The 18,811-nt window shown below is 40.6% G+C and overlaps 1 protein-coding gene across 1 annotated transcript in view; it reads left to right on the top strand.

Annotated features, from left to right (window-relative positions):
- Window positions 1–18,811, top strand: part of DOCK7 (dedicator of cytokinesis 7) — a 3,076,229-nt gene that overhangs the window by 1,413,488 nt on the left and 1,643,930 nt on the right. The window contains exon 15 of the mRNA XM_044085545.1: window positions 1,215–1,332. Coding sequence (XP_043941480.1) covers window positions 1,215–1,332 — 118 coding nt within the window. The remainder of the gene's footprint in view (window positions 1–1,214; window positions 1,333–18,811) is intronic.

Genomic DNA, 18,811 nt, shown 5'->3' with positions numbered 1-18,811 from the left:
CCCTCTATTCCTTGGGTCCACTCCTCTCCCTGTTATCCTAGCTGGGGATATCTGTTATGGTGTATCTGTTTATTGCTTATTTATTTGTCTGGAAACCTGTTTTGTCTTCCAAATTGATTACAGCCTTCCTTGGAGGGCACCTGGCATCTGGGGCAAGAAACACTGAAGAAGATGGCGTCGGCTGATGCTTATGTACTCCTGCCACTCTGACGTCGGAGAGAAATGTGACATCAGCCGACGTCGGACCCAGACTTTGGAATCCGGCCGACCGAGGGCTGCCTGAGGCAGGACAACCCATATGTTATGACTGCAGTTGCATATCTATCGGACATCTACATTTATGGTAGGTACAAAACTGTACTTTTTGCTTAACTCTAGGGAGCAGAAAGTAGTATGGGTATTTAAATTAAGGCTCCATTGGTTAAAGGGTTACACAGCCTACAGTTGTGTGGCAAGTTAACGTTTTCAAGTTTTACAGATGTCAGTTATTGGAAATATGAGGGACATTACCCAGTTAAATAAATGTGTTGCTGTCAGGTTACTTCTATTAATAATACACTTATAAACTCTACTAAACAAATATAAAATGGCCAATCTTGGCCATACATAGCAACACTCTGGGTGTACTTTTCTGGTATTGCATGCCCAGTCATCATGCACACTTTTTGAGTAACACTTTTATGCCCATATTTTTAAGTTACGTGTAATGATTTTTAGTTTTTAAATTTCCAAAAATGAAAAACAAGTCAGAAAATGCAACTTCATAAATTTTTGTTGTACTCAGTATGTTTTGTTTTTGTCTTGCAGTTATCAGAAAAGTCACACAAGTGTTTTATTTCTGTAACCAGCTACGACTGTGCTTCATTTGTTGAAAAGCAGGAACTGTTGCCTTTGTGCGTATTTTCTAAACTAATTTTACTGTATAGGTTGTTTAGACTGCTGCATTATCAGATTGACATTGGATTGTATTTTTTTGGTGAGTGTGTCTTAGAAAAGAAACTTATGTCTTGATTTTTTAAAGGAAGATTTGTATTGGTCTTAAGAAATATATATATATATATATATATATATATATATATATATATATATATTTGTTTCTCTCTCAAAGATGAATCCTGCTTGCTTTAAATGCAGTTTTCATTTGTTGATACTTAGCCAGTACCCCTTTTTCCTAATGACTTGAACCAACTGTGTACCCCTTTTTTATTTTATAGAAATCTACTCTATGTATATCCACAAAGTCTCAACTTTGCAAATCGTCAAGGTTCTGCCAGAAACATTACTGTAAAAGTCCAGTTTATGTGTGGAGAGGATCCAAGTAATGCTATGCCGGTAAGATGCAGAACACTACAACTCACCTATGTAGAGTAGATTGTGTGTGTGTGAGAATCTGGAAGATGCATTTTTTTTTGCAGTATAATGTGCATCTGAGTGGATGATTTAGAAAAGCAGCACTGTTTTTATTAGTATTATTTATTGTTCATTATGCTTTCTTTGTCCAAAATAGAAGTTCAGATGGATGATTTGGAAAAGCAGTATGACTTTATTAGTATAATTCACTGTAGCCCCAATTGTACGATTTTTATTTGGAGTGCAAGTAGTCTTCTCCAGACGTCAAACATTCCTGAGCTGTTTTTCACTTTGGTCTGATATACTCATTATTCTGAATGATGTATGCTTACTAGTATCAGCTGCATGGAGTAAAAATAGCATCACTTTTTGCTAGCGATGGGATATGTGAAATTCCCAGATGTAATTTTGTCAGTGGCAGCTTATAATAGGGGTGTTTCAGGTGGCTGCCAAAGGCCCATGGCTTCAGGGGTCCCATAGGGCTAGCTGGCAAATCATGGTAGAATTTTAGTTCCACTGTGCTTTGTTGCACCATTGATAACTGGCCGTGTACAAGTAAGTGCTTGCTGACTCACCAGAGAAGATAAGAGCTATTTGCACATGGAAATTCAGGTCATCATTGACTTGGCCATCCTGGGATTATCCTGCTTAGTTGCACTAGCACAGTGTTTGGATCATGGCTACCTTAAAGAAACAAAAAATGTGTGCACATCTCGCAAACACTGTTAGCTGCCACCAGAGATGTTGGCTGCGAAGTTGGCTGCAGAGCAAGAGACATACTTCTGAACTGTACCCCCTAAGATAAAGCATCCTGATTTTGCTCTCAAAAGAAATGTTGACACCCATTTCGATTTGACTTTAAACAGGTCCGATTTCTGCTCTTTCATTGGCCCAGTTTTAGAGCCTATAAGAAAGAGATTGCAAGAGATTTCCCGGAGCTCATCAAGGTCAAAACCAGACCCCTAGCAAACAACGCATAGACTCCAGCATGTCAGCCATGCATTCATTTCAAAAACCAGGAATCCACAGTGCTAAATTTCATCTAACAGCTTTAGCCTCTATCTGTTATTGCCTGAATGCAAAAGAATCAAGAGTGGGAAATTGCAGTGCAAGCTGTTTGACCAATCCTTATTTATATGGTGTCCCTTCACATGTAATTTCATCTTGGTTACTCGCTCATGGCTTTTTTTGGCTTTCCTATTTTCTTTTGACATGCAGGACTTTTATTCTGCAACTGAGCTTGAAGGCATTATTGAATCTAGTGGAGCCATGAAGATGGCTGAGAATGGCATTAAAAAGATTACATTTATCCACACTTAAATAGTTTGCTGCAGTTTCTCAGCTGGTATGAAGATGTTCCTTCCTGCTTTTGAGGATTAGCCATGTCGATTTGAAATGCTGTGAATGCTGTTTGGTTCTTAGCATTTTTGCTCCAGGTTTTCTGACTGGGTTTATTAATAGGAGATGCCATTTTTGGTGAACTTGTGGAGTTTTTAATCAAATGATGTTCTTCGTGTTTCACTGTTGCAGTCATCACATTTGGGTTATCCTGCCAGGGGTAGCCCTCAAGTTGGCCCGAATACCAGAGACTTAGTATTTCTGCGTCAGTTGCTGTCGCTCCAGGACTGATGTCAGGTCGTCAGTTGTATAAAAACAGGCAGCCGACTCCATTACATCAGTCTTTCTTGCCGAGGAGCCCAAAGCAGAAGCATTTTGCAGAAGTGCCGGTCAACCGCGACCTGAGTTTTCATTTCCAAATTGAAGTTGAAGTCTTCTAAAGCTAAGTACCCCATTGGGGATCCTTTTTCTTGCTCTAACCGATGTCAGAAAAAGTTAACAATTGTCTCGCCTGTGGAATGCAAATACCACACTGAGACTTCCATTCTTACTGCGTCACCTGTTTAGGCCCAGACCGCGATGTCCCCTGCTGTTGCTTTTGTGCTTTGTTCAACGCTAGAACTATATGTCGTCGGGCCCTTATTGTAGCTAGATATTTTTGCTATCAGTCCTCTAATTCCGATATGCTTCAGTAAGCCATCCGACTACCGATCTTCTGAAAAAACGTAAGGATAAAGACAGAATGCACAGGTCCAAAACTGCCGACGACACTTCCATTAAGCTAGTCGTCAGTTCTCCGGTCCCTTCCATTAAGCTAGTCGTCAGTTCTCCTGTCCTCAGTGAGGCGCTTTTGCAGCCCCTGATGCCCGCTTCTGTGGATTCGCAGGCCGCTACCGAGACCCTTTTGGAGTCTGGTATGCCGCAATACTCTTCTTCGACTAAGGATCCTGCGGATGTCTCTAACTTGGATGGGTCCGGAGACGTTGAGCAGGCACCGGCTTCCGAGGAAGTACTTCGTACTACCAATACTCAACACAGACAGACGACTTCTTTTGTGTCTTCAGTTCTTTCTAAAACTACTGAGTTTCTAAGGCCCAGGGTACGAACCACACCCAAAAAACTGATGACCCAAGCTCAGGCACCTGCTTCCTTGTCTAAATCTCAAATGCTTAAAATGGTGGAAGACCTTATTATTCTTATTAGGGGAAGCCAGGCTACCCCTTCCAAAAGAAAGAGACTCGTCCCCAGAAGTTTTATCTGACCAGGAGTCCGATGACTCTGATGCTTCTGAATATGAAGACGTGACCCCTCTCTGCTTATGAGGATTCTGATGCAGAGAAGAATCCATTCCTTCTGCCTCTCCACCTGAGGTTTTTTCATTTGTGGAAACCCTTCATACTTTAAGGGAGCATTTCCACTGGAAATGTCAAGACTATCCTCAGTCAAAAAAGTGACTCAGGGAATTCTTAGATTTTCCACAGCACAGACCTTTTGCCATTCCTCCTGTCCTGGATGTTGTGGATGATGTTTTTATGGAATCTAGTTTGACTCCTGACACCCTTCCTCCTGCTCCCAGGAAACCTGACAGGTATTACATAGTCCCTGACTCTCACAAATGTCTTTTCAAAAAATCCTACTGTTGACCCAGAGGTCATCTCTCAAGGACCTAAAGCAATTTCAGCTAAGAATCCCACCCCCTCAGATAGGGATTCCCGAGCTTTAGACAGATGGGATAAAAAAAGTGTACACCTTACTATTAGAGCATTGCATTGTCAGTTCCACATGCTGAAATAGCAGCAGCATACCATGGAACTCCTCAAACAAAAAAAATATCTTTCTTTCATTGCTTGTGCAGAAAATAAAGAATTACAAGAGCTAATGCATTCTGCAAGTCAAGTAACTAAGCACACCTTGCAATGTGGCTTTGATGCCCTAGAAGCATCTTGCAGGGCAGCAGCCACTGGTTCTGTCCTTAGAAGACATGCTTGGCTTAAGGAACAGACCTTGCCAGACCAGGTCAAATCCAAATTATTGGACACACCATTGAACAAAGGCAACTTATTTGGCACCAAGGCAGAAAAGCTCTTAAAAAAGATGGAAGAAAAAGCTAAATCTATGCAGACAGTTAAAGACTTCTTACAGGTCCAGCTACCGAGGTTCAGTAGGCATTGCTTCTCCAAGCACTGGTCCTTTCCTGGCCCCTCCAGACCAGTTCTGCCCAGATCCAGGGGAAGCAGACCCCCCCCCCCCCGCCCCAGACAGCAGTCCCAGGGAATGTGGGATAAGCTAGGGAGTTTTTCTTTTCTTTCAAAAAAGCAAACAACCAAACAAACCCTTGGTAAGAACTGACACTAACTTTACACTCCACCCTTACCACTGCCTGCCTGCTTGTGCCCTAGGAGAGGAACTGGGCAAAACTTCCTCTTGAAGCTGCTGGGAAGCGACTGATGGAGCCTTCACAGTGGTGTCTCAATACAAAGTTTTTGATTCCACACTTAATTTCACCCAAAGGGTTCCCAGATCTTCCTAGCCCTTTCCCTGCTGTCCATGAGGGCAATACAGCATGTTCTTGCAGAGAACAGATGCCCAGCGTTCTTTCTACTCAGACTCTTCCTGGTGCCCAGAAAGAGGCATGGGTGCCTCATCAATCTATATCCCATAAACTCCTTTTTCTGGTGATACAAAATTCAAAATGCTCCCTCTCCAGCACAGCTTCTTTTCAATGCTTGGATGGTTAGCTTGGTTAGCCACCCTAAAAGAGCTCTTCTCTTCCTACCACAGGGGGAAATGAGGGAATCATGCAGGAAATACAGGATGGATCAGGGCACTTTCTAGTTCTTTCAGTTCTGTTTCCTTTTATCTTGCTCTGCTCACAAAATGTCTGGCAAAATGTCTGCTTTTTGGCTTGCTTTGCACAAATTTGCATTCAAAGAAATATTCAAATTTACAGGGCAGGCAGACAAGGCAGGCAGACAGGCAAAGCACCTACAGCACGCCTGGACCTATTGACCTCCGTGGGCCACTATCAAAATCCAGATTCATCATGGGAAGAGATCAAAACTCAAAACCCTGGGAGCAAGCACTGTCAAGACCTGAAACCCTACATTACCAATGATACATTGTCTAAGGAAAGATTTTCTTTGGTGAGCATCAGCTTGCAACCCACATCACCCTTTCCTTTCAGACACCTCCGCAGAGACACACACAGATGCCATGGTAGATGCCTGGGGGGGTGCTCCCCTAGGCCATTACCCTTATAACCCATAAATGGGGCACCCTGAAGGTCGACCTCTTTGCCACTCACTCCAGTCATCAGCTCAGAAAACTCTGCACAAGGGAACCTCACAGCAAGGCCTGGAAAGTGGATGCTCTTCCAGTGAGTAAACCTGCTCGTGTATGCATTTCCCCCCCCTCCCACCACTCACAAATGCTCAAAATAAGGGAAGAAAAAAGGAGGAGGAAAAATTGATGCCCCACTGACACCACCCCAGCCACGCCAGCACTCATGGCATTCCTCAGATTCCAACCCAACACTGACTGGGAATGGAGGACCACCCCTCAATCTGCCAGCCTAAGCAAACAAATCCTAGATGTTATACTTTGGGCCAGACACCCCAGCACACTATCCTATACTGACAAAAGGAAAAGGCTTTGGACCTGTGCCAAGCTGAAGGGAACGGAGCCACAGCCCTCAGCCCTCCCTCTCATCCTGGATTGACCCCTGGGAGACCTATTACACAGGGGTCTTCTATTCTTCTTTTAAACCTCATCAAGCTCTCACAGCACAGCAAGCACAGAGCCTCCTGTCTCTCCACACCAAACAACGTCAGAGGGGGGCTAAAAACTTAAAAAAACCCAGAAGAGCAGAAGAGCTCCTACTCCAGCTTGCGTGTAACTTTTTGGTGCACCCGCTTTGAACCTGCACCTTAGCAGAGTTACAATTTCTCTTGAAAAATCTCTCTTCTGGCCTCTTACGGCCATCACTTCAAGTCAGAGCTACAAGCCAGCTCATGGCTGTTTCATGGCTGTAGAGGCCATGCTAAAAAGTCTCACTCAGAACTAACCCTTCTTTCATGCCTAAAGTGTGGTGTCCAGTGTGGCTCTCAACCAATCCATACATTTGCTCACCTTTTTCCCTAACCCACAAAACAAGGGGGAAAGGATTCTCCACTCTCTAGATGTGCACAGACAGCTTAGATTCTGTCTGGACAGAACTAAATCTTTCAGAAAAACTGATCAATTGCTAGTCAGCTTCACAGCAGGAGCAGAGGACAAGGCCATATAAAAACAAAAAATCTCCAAATGGATAGCACACTGTATCCATTTCTGCTACAAGACAGCATGGGAAACCACCCCCAAAGGGGGGGTCAGGACACATTCCACCAGAGCAACCTCCACCTCTGCAGCCTTTCTTAGTGGGGTCCCCACCAGGGACATCCTGGAGGCTGCGACATGGGCATCTGTTCATACCTTCACCAAGCATTACCACCTGCCTATTTCCTCCAAATCCAGGGCAGGCTTTGCCACCGCAGTCTTACAGGGCATCCTAACCATCCCACAGTCTTCTTGACTGCCTCCACCCTTTTCTTTAGCTTTGGGAATCAGCCCAAATGTGGTGACTGCAACAGTAAAACACGAAGAACATAGTACAGTTGTGTACACTTACCATAAATGTAGATATTCGATTGTATTTACTATTGCACTCCTGGTTTCCCTCCCTCCATCCCCCTTGTGTGTGTGTGTCTCTCTCTCTTACTATCTCCTTACAGGGAATTTTTGGTATTTCATTTCTACTGGTGGTATTCTTCCACCATAACCTAGCTCTCTGTTTGGGGGGCTCCTGACAGGGCAAGAAAAATGGATGTAATGGCATCGGCTGCCTGATTTTATATCACTGATGACCTGATGTCAGTCCTGGAGCAACAGCAACCAACGCAGAAATACTAAGCCTCTGGTATTCGGGTCGAATGAGGGCTACCCCTGGCAGGATAACCCAAATGTGATAACTGCAACAGTGAATGCACTCTAACATCTACTTCTATGATAAGTGTACGCAACTGTACTTTCTAGATATTTTATTTATTTTTTGTATTATGGATCTCTTGCCTTGCCTTCAGTATTAAAGATGTACCCTTCTGTTGGTTACCTTCGGCAGAGTGATGATATTTTGTATATTTTTTGCTTTATTTCTTGTTTGTATTAGCAGTTTGCTATATAATACTTTCATTATAATGTATTATTTTAATGATTCTCTACAGTTATATTGCTTTGCTATGTTTAAGTTATATAAAGAACGTGTCAAGTCAGGGAGCTTTGTACTGATGACCTGCTAATTAATATTAGAGCTCTATCATCTATCCTCCATCATGTAAGTTAAGTTTCTTGAGGATGAGAGATCATCATCATCATCATCCCCTTTTTTCCCATTTACATGGGGTCGGGGTATCGTATTAACTGTCGCCAACTCTCTCGATTCAGTGCCACTCTCCTGCCTTCTTCAACACTCATGTCTGACTGTCACAGATCTTCTTTCACACAATCCATCCACCTCTTTACTGGATGCCCTCGCTTCCTCTTACCTTCTTCCTGTCTGTCCCAAATCTCCCTCACCAGATTGTCTTCTGCTTTTCTACACATGTGCCCATACCATCGTAATCTGTTCTCTTTGATCTTTTCTGCAATTGGAGCTACTTTGGCTTCTGCTCTTATGTCCTCATTTCTTCGCCTGTCCCACAGTGTGCATCCTACCACCTTTCTCAGGCACTTCATTTCCATCACCTCTAGCTTCTCCAACTGTTCTGCCTTTACTGCCCAGGTTTCTGTACCATACAGTAGTACTGGTCGCATCACTGTCTTGTACACCTTACTTTTCAGCTTCTTTGGCATTCTTCTGTCATAGACTACACCTGATACTCTATGCCAGTTGGCTGCAGCCCCTCTGATTCTAGCTTTGACCTCTTCATTCAGACTACCCTTCTCCTCAACCACCCCTCCCAGATACTTGAAGATGTTTACCTGTTCCACTATCTTCCCATCTATCTCTATTCTCAGCTTCTTCTGATTTCCCCAATCTGCTGCCATTACCACTGTCTTATCTGTGCTTAGTTTCATCCCATGTTCCTTCAGATTGGCATTCCATTCTCCTATCCTTTGCTGAAGCTCTAGATCAGAGTCTGCCTGTACTGCCACATTGTCTGCATACAGCAGCTTTGTTGCTCTGACCCCTCCAACCTGTTTGCTGATGTAGTCCATTACCAGTATGTATAGCAGTGGGCTCAGAGCTGAACCCTTGTGTACACCCACTCCCACTGGGAACCCCTGAGTAAGGCCAAACACTGTTCGTACTTGAGTCACTGGGTCCTTGTACATAGCCTGTACTAATTCTACCAATGTTTCTGGGACTTCAAACCACCGCAGTACTGCCCAGATCAGCTTTCTTGGTACCTTGTCATATGCTTTCTCCAAGTCTAGGAAAGCCCAGTTTGACTGTCCTCCTCTCTAGTTTCTTCTCAAGTATCTGTCTCAATGCAGACATCGGGTCAGTTGTGCTGCATCCTGATCTGAATCTGAACTGTTCATCTCCCATCTTACGTTCTACTATTCTGCATATCCGTTTATCAATCACCCTCTCCAGAACTTTCATGCAATGTGGTAGGAGTTTGATGCCTCTGTACTGTCCACAGTTGTAGATGTTCCCTTTGTTCTTGTACACTGGCACGAGTATGCTTATTCTCTAGTCATCTGGGATACGCCTTTCTCTCCACATTGCAATTAGTACCCTCAGGAGCCATTTCTCCCCTAGCTCACCCAGCATCTTTATCATATCTGCTGTGACCTCATCTGAGCCTGCTGCTTTCCCTGACTTCATCTTCCTTAGTGCTGCTCTTACTTCTTCTAAGCTGGGCTCCTCTTCTACTCTCATTGTAGGCTGTTTCTGGGGCAGTACCGCTTCTGTGGGGTTTTCTTCATTCAGAAGATGCTGGAAATGCTCCTTCCATCTGCCTTTGATGTTCCTGTGGGCTGGTAAGCAGGTTGCTGCTGGAATCCCTTATGAAGGGTGTCTGACTATCTTCTTTATCTTTTTGTCTTTGCCTTGCAACCTGGTATAGTTTCTTTGTGCCCCTTACTGAGTCACTTTTCAGAAGCTGATAGAGTGCCTCTGATGCCCTATTCTTTGCTATTGCAACTTCTTTCTTAGTTAGCCAACCAGTAGTCCTTCCTAGCTTGGTCAGTCTTTTCAATCTCCCACTTCTTCCTGCACTCCTTTTTTCTTTTGATTACTTCCTGCACTTCTGCATTCCACCACCAGCTTTCCTTATGTCCCTTATTTCCATACCTGGCTCGGCCACATATCTTTTCTGTAGTCCTAACACATGTTGTTTTTAGGTGCTGCTACTCTTCTTAAACTCCACCTATTTCCTCCTCTTCTTGGGGTGCTGGAGCCCTGAGTAATTCCTTGAACTGCTGTACTTTCTCTCCAGTCAACTTCCAGGTCTTCAGCCTGGTCTCTGTTGACCTTAGAGCCTTCTCTGACCACTGCTTGCAGCTGATTGTGGCAACTACTGGTTTATGCTGTGAACCGACTGTTTCACTGGGGATGACTTTGCAATCATGGATTCTACCCCAGTGCCTTTTCCTTACTAGGAGGAAGTCTACCTGAGTTGCATGTTGGCTACTCTTGTATGTGATCTTGTGACTCTCTCTCTTTCTGAACCATGTGTTGGCTACTATCAAGCCATTTGCCAGACAGAAGTCTAGAATGGCTTCTCCTCCTTTATTCCTACTGCTCCACCCATGTGGACCCAGGCAGTCCTCATATCCTGTTCTGTCTGTCCCAATATGTGCATTTAAGTCACCCATTATCAACACCAATTCATGTTGTCCTGCTTTATCTAGTAGGTCCTGCAACTGCTGTCTGAATGCACTCTTTTCCTCACTATCACAAACCTGCTGTGGGGCATAGGCTGAGATTATGAATACTGTCCTATCATTACACTGGAGTCTGATTGCCATGAGTCTGTCATTAATTCTGATGATATCCCTCACTGACTTCTGAAGCCTCTGTCTCACCACAATTCCTACACCATTTCTAGCCTGTCCACCACCTGAGTAGTAGAGTCTGGATCCCAAGCCAAGTGGCTTTGTTGCACTGCCCTTCCATCTCATCTCTTGGATACATAGGATGTCCAGCCTCCTCCGTATCATCATGTCATCCACTTCTAAGCTGCGTCCTGTTAGTGAACCTACATTAAGCGTAGCAATTCTCAGTTCATGTTTGGCAGGTTGGTTGGTTTTATGTCCAGCTTTCACTCAACAGAGCTATCCCAGGTAATCCAACACCGGCCAGCCAGTAGCCTGTTGACCCAGGGCTGCTGGGCTTTTTTATGGTGGGCACACACTGGCCAATAGGGGCACATATACCCCTCACACCGTTAGCATGGGTCCCTGATGTGGGTCAGAGAGTAGGCCGGGTCCTCAACCCACTTTTCACCGGTAACTACCCATGCCCATTTTTTTGGCGACAGTCAACATGACCGAATCACCTAGAGCCATATTTTACACCGTCGAGTGGCTAGCCCTGCCACTGTGCACAGTTTGTGATCCGTGTTCTCCTATCTTGAGGACAATGCGCACCACAATAGATGCCCAAAGCGGTTGGTCTTTTTTTGTTTTACAACTCTTCCCCCCATTGGGCACCATGTAGAGTCTGTGCTGCTGCCCACAGCTCCATTCGTTGGTGAATTTGAGATGGAAATACTCAGCATGTTTTTCGGACATGGGAGAAACCCCACGGAGACACAGAGAGAACATGCAAACTCCAAACAGGCATTAGTCGGAGGTCAGGATCGAACCTTGTGCATTGGAGGCGAAGACCTTAACCACTAAGCCATCTGGTCTCTACTTGAGGATGAGAGATGTAGAACCAGAAATAATTGTGTTATAAACAAATTTTGCATTTACAGCCAAATTATGAGCTGCCCTGTTGCTGGGTCGGCTGATACTGCATGTAAGACACTGTTTGAAGACAAATAATCTTTTTGAGTCTACTGACCCTACACTTGTGTATTTTTTTCATACAGAAATCAAAGCAGTTTAGCAGGTTTTGCATGCAGGTGCTAAATTAATCTTGCACAGTACTTTAAGTTGCACCTCGGGCTCTCTTTGCTAAGATTGCAAAAGAACTTCAAAAAAGAAAGTGTAGACTGGTTAGATGATTCCTCCAATAAAAGTAAAATCCATCCAGTTTCATTTCACACATAAGAGCAATGCCATGCAAATATTGAAATGACAAAATAGTTTTCTAATAGAAATATCTGTCTAATCGGACTGGACTTGCTTATGTTAGGGGTCGTGTCATACCAGAGTCTGTTGTTGTCAAAGCACAATGTATAACAATCAATATGACCTGCTGGAAATTTAGTCATTCAGGCAGGTAGTCATTGCTGTGTACAGTTAGTTTGGTTTGATTACTTAGTCTCTGAGCTCTGTCCTTGACCTAAGAAGAAATCCAAGTTCTTTAGCCATTCAGTCCACAGCTGGGGAAAAAGAAGTTAGATTTATATATAAAACACTTACACAAACATACCTCTACACACCTCTCATGTTATATATATTTTTGTATGTGTGTGTGTGTCTATATATATATATATATATATATATATATATATATATATAAAATTGTTCCACTTGAAATCATCGAAAGCTTGAAATATCGAAATTCTGATCATCGAGACCAGAACATCGAGTTTCAAACCATCGAAGATTCAAAGGGAACGTAACAAAGAAAACCTCTAAAAAACTATTTTATGCAGGGGGGCTTTGCCCCCCTGTCCCCCCCCCCAACTTTAATATACCAGCTCCGAGATCACACTACAATGGGGTAAAGGGAAATCTCAGTTTTAGTGCTATATGCAGAAGTGCTAAACGGGAGATTTCCTGTACCCTGTCTGCAGTGCCATCACAGAGATGGCACATTCACAGACACAGTGTGCAGGGCACCTTGCTGCCCTGCAGAAACACTATATTTTTCCCTTGTTTACTTAACTTTTTCTTCCCCTTGACAACATCGATGTTCTAAACACTCAATGATATGGTCTCGACCATATGAATTTTGATGGTTTAGAATTTCGATGTTTTCAAGTGGAACCATATATATGTATATATATATATATATATATATATATATATATATCTGTGTGTGTGTATTTGTTTATATGGAAGCCAGTAATTAAGTTGACTGTGCTTAGAGCAGAGGTGGGGGGCAGGGGTAAGGAGTTGAGGTGGAGGGCATAGGGACCCATGGACTGAAAACAGTCCTATGGCCCAAGGTGTATTTAATCTGCTACCATATTATGTCATACTGTTTCCAAACTCCCAACTCTTTCTCCTGGTCATCTGTAATCCAGTGATTAATTATTTTTCTCTCTCTTTTTTTTTTAACTTGAGCAAATGTGTCAGGTGCAACAGACCAGCTTCTAAATTAACCAGCCAGAATTCTGTATGCCCCTTACCTTTCAATGAAAAGAAGGGAAATCAGATTTTAGTAGGAATCATTAGACCACATTATAGGTATGGAGCAGATCAGTATCCAAAATGTATGCTTATTAAATATTAGAAAATCATTGCATATATCCTAGTACTGGTTTTACGTAAGTACTATATGGTTTTCTTCTGTGATCCAATTTTTCTAAAAGCTTGCAGTATTCATATCATCCCCAACAAATTTATTGAACTAGGACATATGTACACTAAAATATAAAATATATTGTCAGTATGAATGATAGGACTCAAACTGAAATGTCAGCTATCCAAAATGGCCACAGGTGCAAGATTTTCAGAATGATTCTTTTGATGGTACAATGACGATTCTGCATTGTGATATAAAGTGTACTATACTGTACAGATGAACGTGTCAGTGGTCTGGTATATCAGCAAACAACCCACTCTTAACTCCTTTTGTTGGGAGGCAATGAGAGTGTGGCATTGAATGGTATCTTCTAACTGCATTTTTTTCACAGGCGGATAGACTGAACAGATCTGCTTATGTATGTCTCATGAGTGGTCTCTCTATCTTTCAGTGGCAAAGCAGATTTTTTGTAAATGGGGTCAGCCATGCTGCAACCTGCTTACCTCTGTCAACAGTTCCAAATGCAGCAGGATTTTAGCCGTATCCCCTCAGAGGAGGAGTCACTGAGGGACACACTGATCCACGATTGGCCCCACATGACTTCTTTATGCTTATTCTCCCACACCTCTCATATCAAAGTTTTAACAGAAAACTTATCAATGGAAAAGCAAGATGATCCTCATTGCCCCTTTCCAGCCTCAGGCTGGCTGCATGGTTTCTCATCTTCTATTGATGGCTACACAGTCCAGGCTTTCTTCCCAGGTGTTACATATTCTTACTTCTCAAAAAGTCTCCAGTAGGAAAGATATTTATTTATTGACATTTGGTGACCAGAAAGATACAACTGAGTCAGGAACCCATTTTCAGTGGAGGCCTCGGGAGAAAAGCGCCAAACAAATACAGACATTTATTACATTTTAGTTTTGTACACTTTACACACAGTTATAGATCAATACAGTTTAACATGTGTACACTTTACATACAGTTATAGACGTAATAAAATTTAACATGTGGATAGATAATTTAGAATAGATTGTCAAAAGTTCAGTCTAAGATTCTAGGTAGAATTATACATTAAAACTGAAACCAGGCTCCACGAAATGTAAATTCCACTTTATTCACCACTTACAAGGCAAGACAAAACAAATAAAATAACGAAAATAAAATAACAGGATATTCTAAGCGCTTTCACCCCGCAATTCATAGGGCATCATCAGAGTATAAAACTTATAAATTGTACTGCAGTTTACTGGTCAGGTGTTCAGACCAACACCCATAATAATTAAATTGATTCATTAGTTCAAACTTGTATAGGTAAATCCGTCACACACTTTGAACGTTAAAAACCTTTCAAACATTTAAAATAACATGTCTTTAAAATTCATTGATAACTAATTTGATATATGAATACAATATACATATAAATATAAATATATAAATATGTAGATATAAATATATATACACATATATTAAATATTACTAATAAATTATTACATTTAAATTATACAGTATATGAAGATAGAACGTTTGATAGAAATAACAAATGTTGGTACACAATAAAAATATATATATGTATATATACACAAAAAAGCATATTGGAATTGCTTATTGTATATAACACATATTCTCAATCTAGTATATTCTAAACCTATAAGCAGATATTAAGACTATATATAAAACTATATACAAAATGATCTCCATTTCAAAATGCTTGAAATGGAGATGGACCCATTGAGACCAGGTGATGTACCCGTATTTAACCTAAGCTGCCACAGACATTCCTTTGTCAGAAGTAAGTTGTCATAGTCTCCTCCCTTGTCATACTGATTAGGAATACGATCAATGACAAAGAATACAAATCTCTTAAAATGAACACATTTAGTACTATGTAAGTATAGAGCATTGGTTGTCTTTTTATTCCTAATGTCCCTATTGTGTTCTAATATTCCATCTTTTAACTTTCTATTAGTTTTTCCCACGTAGTAGGCGGTACAGGAAATACATGTGGCAAGGTAAATAACTCTTTTGGTGTTACAATTAACATAGCCCAGACACTGTATTGATCTAGCATATCCCTGGACCATAGTATAGGGGCCATCATTTATGAATTTGCAACTCCTACAAAAACCGCACTTACTCATTTTTGGTATACAGAATTTTTTCATTTGCTCACTACCTTCCATAATTCCTTTCAAATTCTTTCCTCTACTATAAGTAATCTTAGGGTTGTGCCCTATAATTTCCTTAAATTCACAATTATTGGAAAAAAACACAGGACCAAGTATCATGCAATGTCCTCACTATAGTACTAGATATTTGATTGAATGGTAGAATAAATGTGTCGTTAAAATTGTTAACATTGTCAGTTTTTTTATTGTTATCATTCAATAACCCATATTTGATAACAGGTTTAAAACTGTTATTTCTTTTGTTTACCACTTCATCTTTAATAGTGTTAATAAGATCTAAGGGATAACCCCTGTCCAAAAACATTCGTGTTATGTTTTTCATTTCTTTCTCAAAATTCATATCCTCACTAATAATACGTGACAGCCTTACCATCTGGCCTTTCACCAAATTCTTTTTCTGAAATTGTGGGTGGCAACTAGTATAATGTAAGTATGAATTGGAGTATGTCACCTTTCGATAAATATTAGATTCCACTATATTATCTCTAAGGTACATCCCTATATCTAAATAGTCACAACTCTCTTCATGTATCTTTGTTGTGAACCTCAAAAAACTTGTAGATGTATTCAGATAATTCATAAAGTCTGTAATGTCATTTTTTGTCCCTCTCCAAAACATTAATATGTCATCAAGGTACCTAACATAGAACACTATCTTCGTCCAATATATAGATGGAAAAACTATTTCTTTCTCCCACTGTGCTAAAACTAAATTTGCATAAATAGGGGCACATCTGGCCCCCATTACTACTCCAGTGAGCTGTTTATAATAATCACCTTCCATGTAAAAATAATTATTAAGTACCATTTCCATCATTTCAATAAGTAATCTTTTCTTAACTGTGTGATATTCACTATAATTGTGGATAAGTTTCTCAAACATATCCAACCCTTCCTTATGGGGAATCACTGAAAATAAATCTATTACGTCTATAGTTACCATAAAAAAGTCCCCATTGTGCATAGAAGTGTTGAATTCTCTTAACCTATCCAGACAGTCCCAAGAATCCTTAATAATGTGCGGAAACTTTTCCAGTATAGTTTTGCAATAATGGTCCACATATTTAGCTATAGGCTCCAATTTAGAGCCTTTAGCAGAAACTATAGGTCTGAAAGGTGGATTGGCAATACTCTTATGAGTTTTTGGTATCCCAAAAATAGATGGAACTACTGGATGTTCTACTAATAGGTATTCATATTCACTTTTTTCTATTATACCTTCCATCCAGTATTCATAAAGTAACCAATCTATTTTGGTATATGCTTTATACATCTCAAATTTATTTACCTTCTCGTAAGTTTCTTCCTTATCTAAGATATTTGACATCTTCATCACATAATCTATTTTTGTCATTATAACCACCCCACCCCCTTTATCCGGCTTCATAACTCTATATTTGTCTCCCATAGTTAGTTCCTTCAAACAAAATCTTTCAGTACAAGTAAGATTGTCTTCGTAAAAATGTGTAGACTTCATTATTCTGTGGAACTGAGTTTCACATAAGTTCTCAAACAAATGTATAGTGGGGTTGTGGGGTGGTATAAATGTACTAGCTCTTTTTAAAGTTAGTCTCCCAACATCTGCATTTACAACATTCTTTTGACTTGCAAAGTACATTTTAAGATTCAATAATCTAGTGTATAACTTAAGGTTAACTAGTAACTTAGCTATATCTAGTTTGTAGTGTGGAACAAAAGTAAATCATTTTTTAAGAAGAGAAAAAAAGCCACTATCAAACTCCGTAGCTGTGTAATTATATATTACAAAACCTCCATCTACATTTATTATGTCCTTCTGTTTATCATTCAAACAACTGGGTGACAAATCATCATGTATTGTATTTGTAATATCCAAATCATTACTTATCTCTACCAGACCATTATCTGTTTCTACGCTCAAATTAAAACTATCGAACTGTCTGTTTGAATAATTCAAATTTTGGACTTTTAATGATAAGTATTTTTCCTGTACATAGTGTTCCCCTTCCTATATGTGTTCTGATGGTACCCCTCCTGATGTCGGTCTGTCAATCTCTCTGACCGCCTCAGGACTGGTTCTTCTAAAAAAACATTATTATGTTCATTCCCACTTGTATTGTGGTTATTGGCAACCAACATTCCATTCTGATACTGTTTGTCATACTGTTTCCTATGTCCATTAGTATTGTCACTATCTATAGGAATCTTTGAACTGGTCCCTTCGTTGTCAAATCTAGGTTTAGAATATTTATATTCCTTAAAATGTGAATATACCCTCTTATTAGCATAGTCTAAGCTGTCTTTACTCAATTTTTTGTTTTTAAACTCCAAACCCTTCATAACAAAATGATCCATATCTTTTAAAATATTATCAAGCCTGTGCTTATTCATCTCAAACAAAAGATCATTTCTAATGCTTTTGTCGAGTTCTAAAAGTGTGACATTCAATTTACTTAATTCAACATTATTATTCCTAATAATCAATTTTAACATTTCAATACCTGTTTTGTCAAACAGGCTAAGCAATTCTTCAAATAATACACTATGTTCATAAAAACCGAAGGGTAACTTGAAAATGCGTAACCCTTTCGGTACTTGACCAGGTTCAACCGACCTTTCAAGGAAGGCGTTGTCCATTTGTAATGTCTTAAAGCGGTTTAAACATTTTTCAAAATACATAATTTGCTTGTTGAGAGTACCCATGTCCTTCATATTCCCTTTGACGACTGATGCAAAACTAGGTGCCTTGAGAATGTCATTGATATCAGAAAACCTTTGATCGTACTGCACTTCACTTCTAGTGTAGTCCCTATCGTTCGTCGCAACGTTCGGAAGCGGTACATTCTGTTTACTACTTCCTGCTGTAACTCTCATGTCCCCTCCTATAGAACGTGCGGAACCATTACTAGCAGACTGCTGGTTTGGACTATTTCCTGGAGTTGACTGTAACGTGAATAACCGCTCTTGTGAGTCTGTAATGATTACATTGTTGTCAGTTGTAATCAAATTGCGGTTTTCTTGCATGAGGTTAATTAACCGCTGTGTAACCTCAATATGTTGTTTTAATAGTTGTTCCATTCCGTTGAAAAACAAAAGAAAACACACTCAGTAATCTTTTAAGTAGTAAATGATTGAAAGAACTATATATCAGCACACACCAAAACCAGTTGGAATTATTTAAGAACTAGAATAATCTCCATAGCCGTTAGATATGTGCAAACCAAGGACTAATAAAGGCTAATAAAGGCGAAGCACTCTCCGTAGCACAAATACACACCTTGTAGCACCAATGCAATGTTTGTAAAATGAATGGCAAAGGTTTTCTCCG

The sequence above is a fragment of the Protopterus annectens genome, chromosome 10.part0 (genome assembly GCF_019279795.1).
Source record: "Protopterus annectens isolate FY-2018-M chromosome 10.part0, PAN1.0, whole genome shotgun sequence".
NCBI classification, from domain to species: domain Eukaryota; kingdom Metazoa; phylum Chordata; order Ceratodontiformes; family Protopteridae; genus Protopterus; species Protopterus annectens.
The sequence above is the reverse complement of the archived record's forward strand: the minus strand, read 5'-3'. Positions and strand labels throughout refer to the sequence as shown.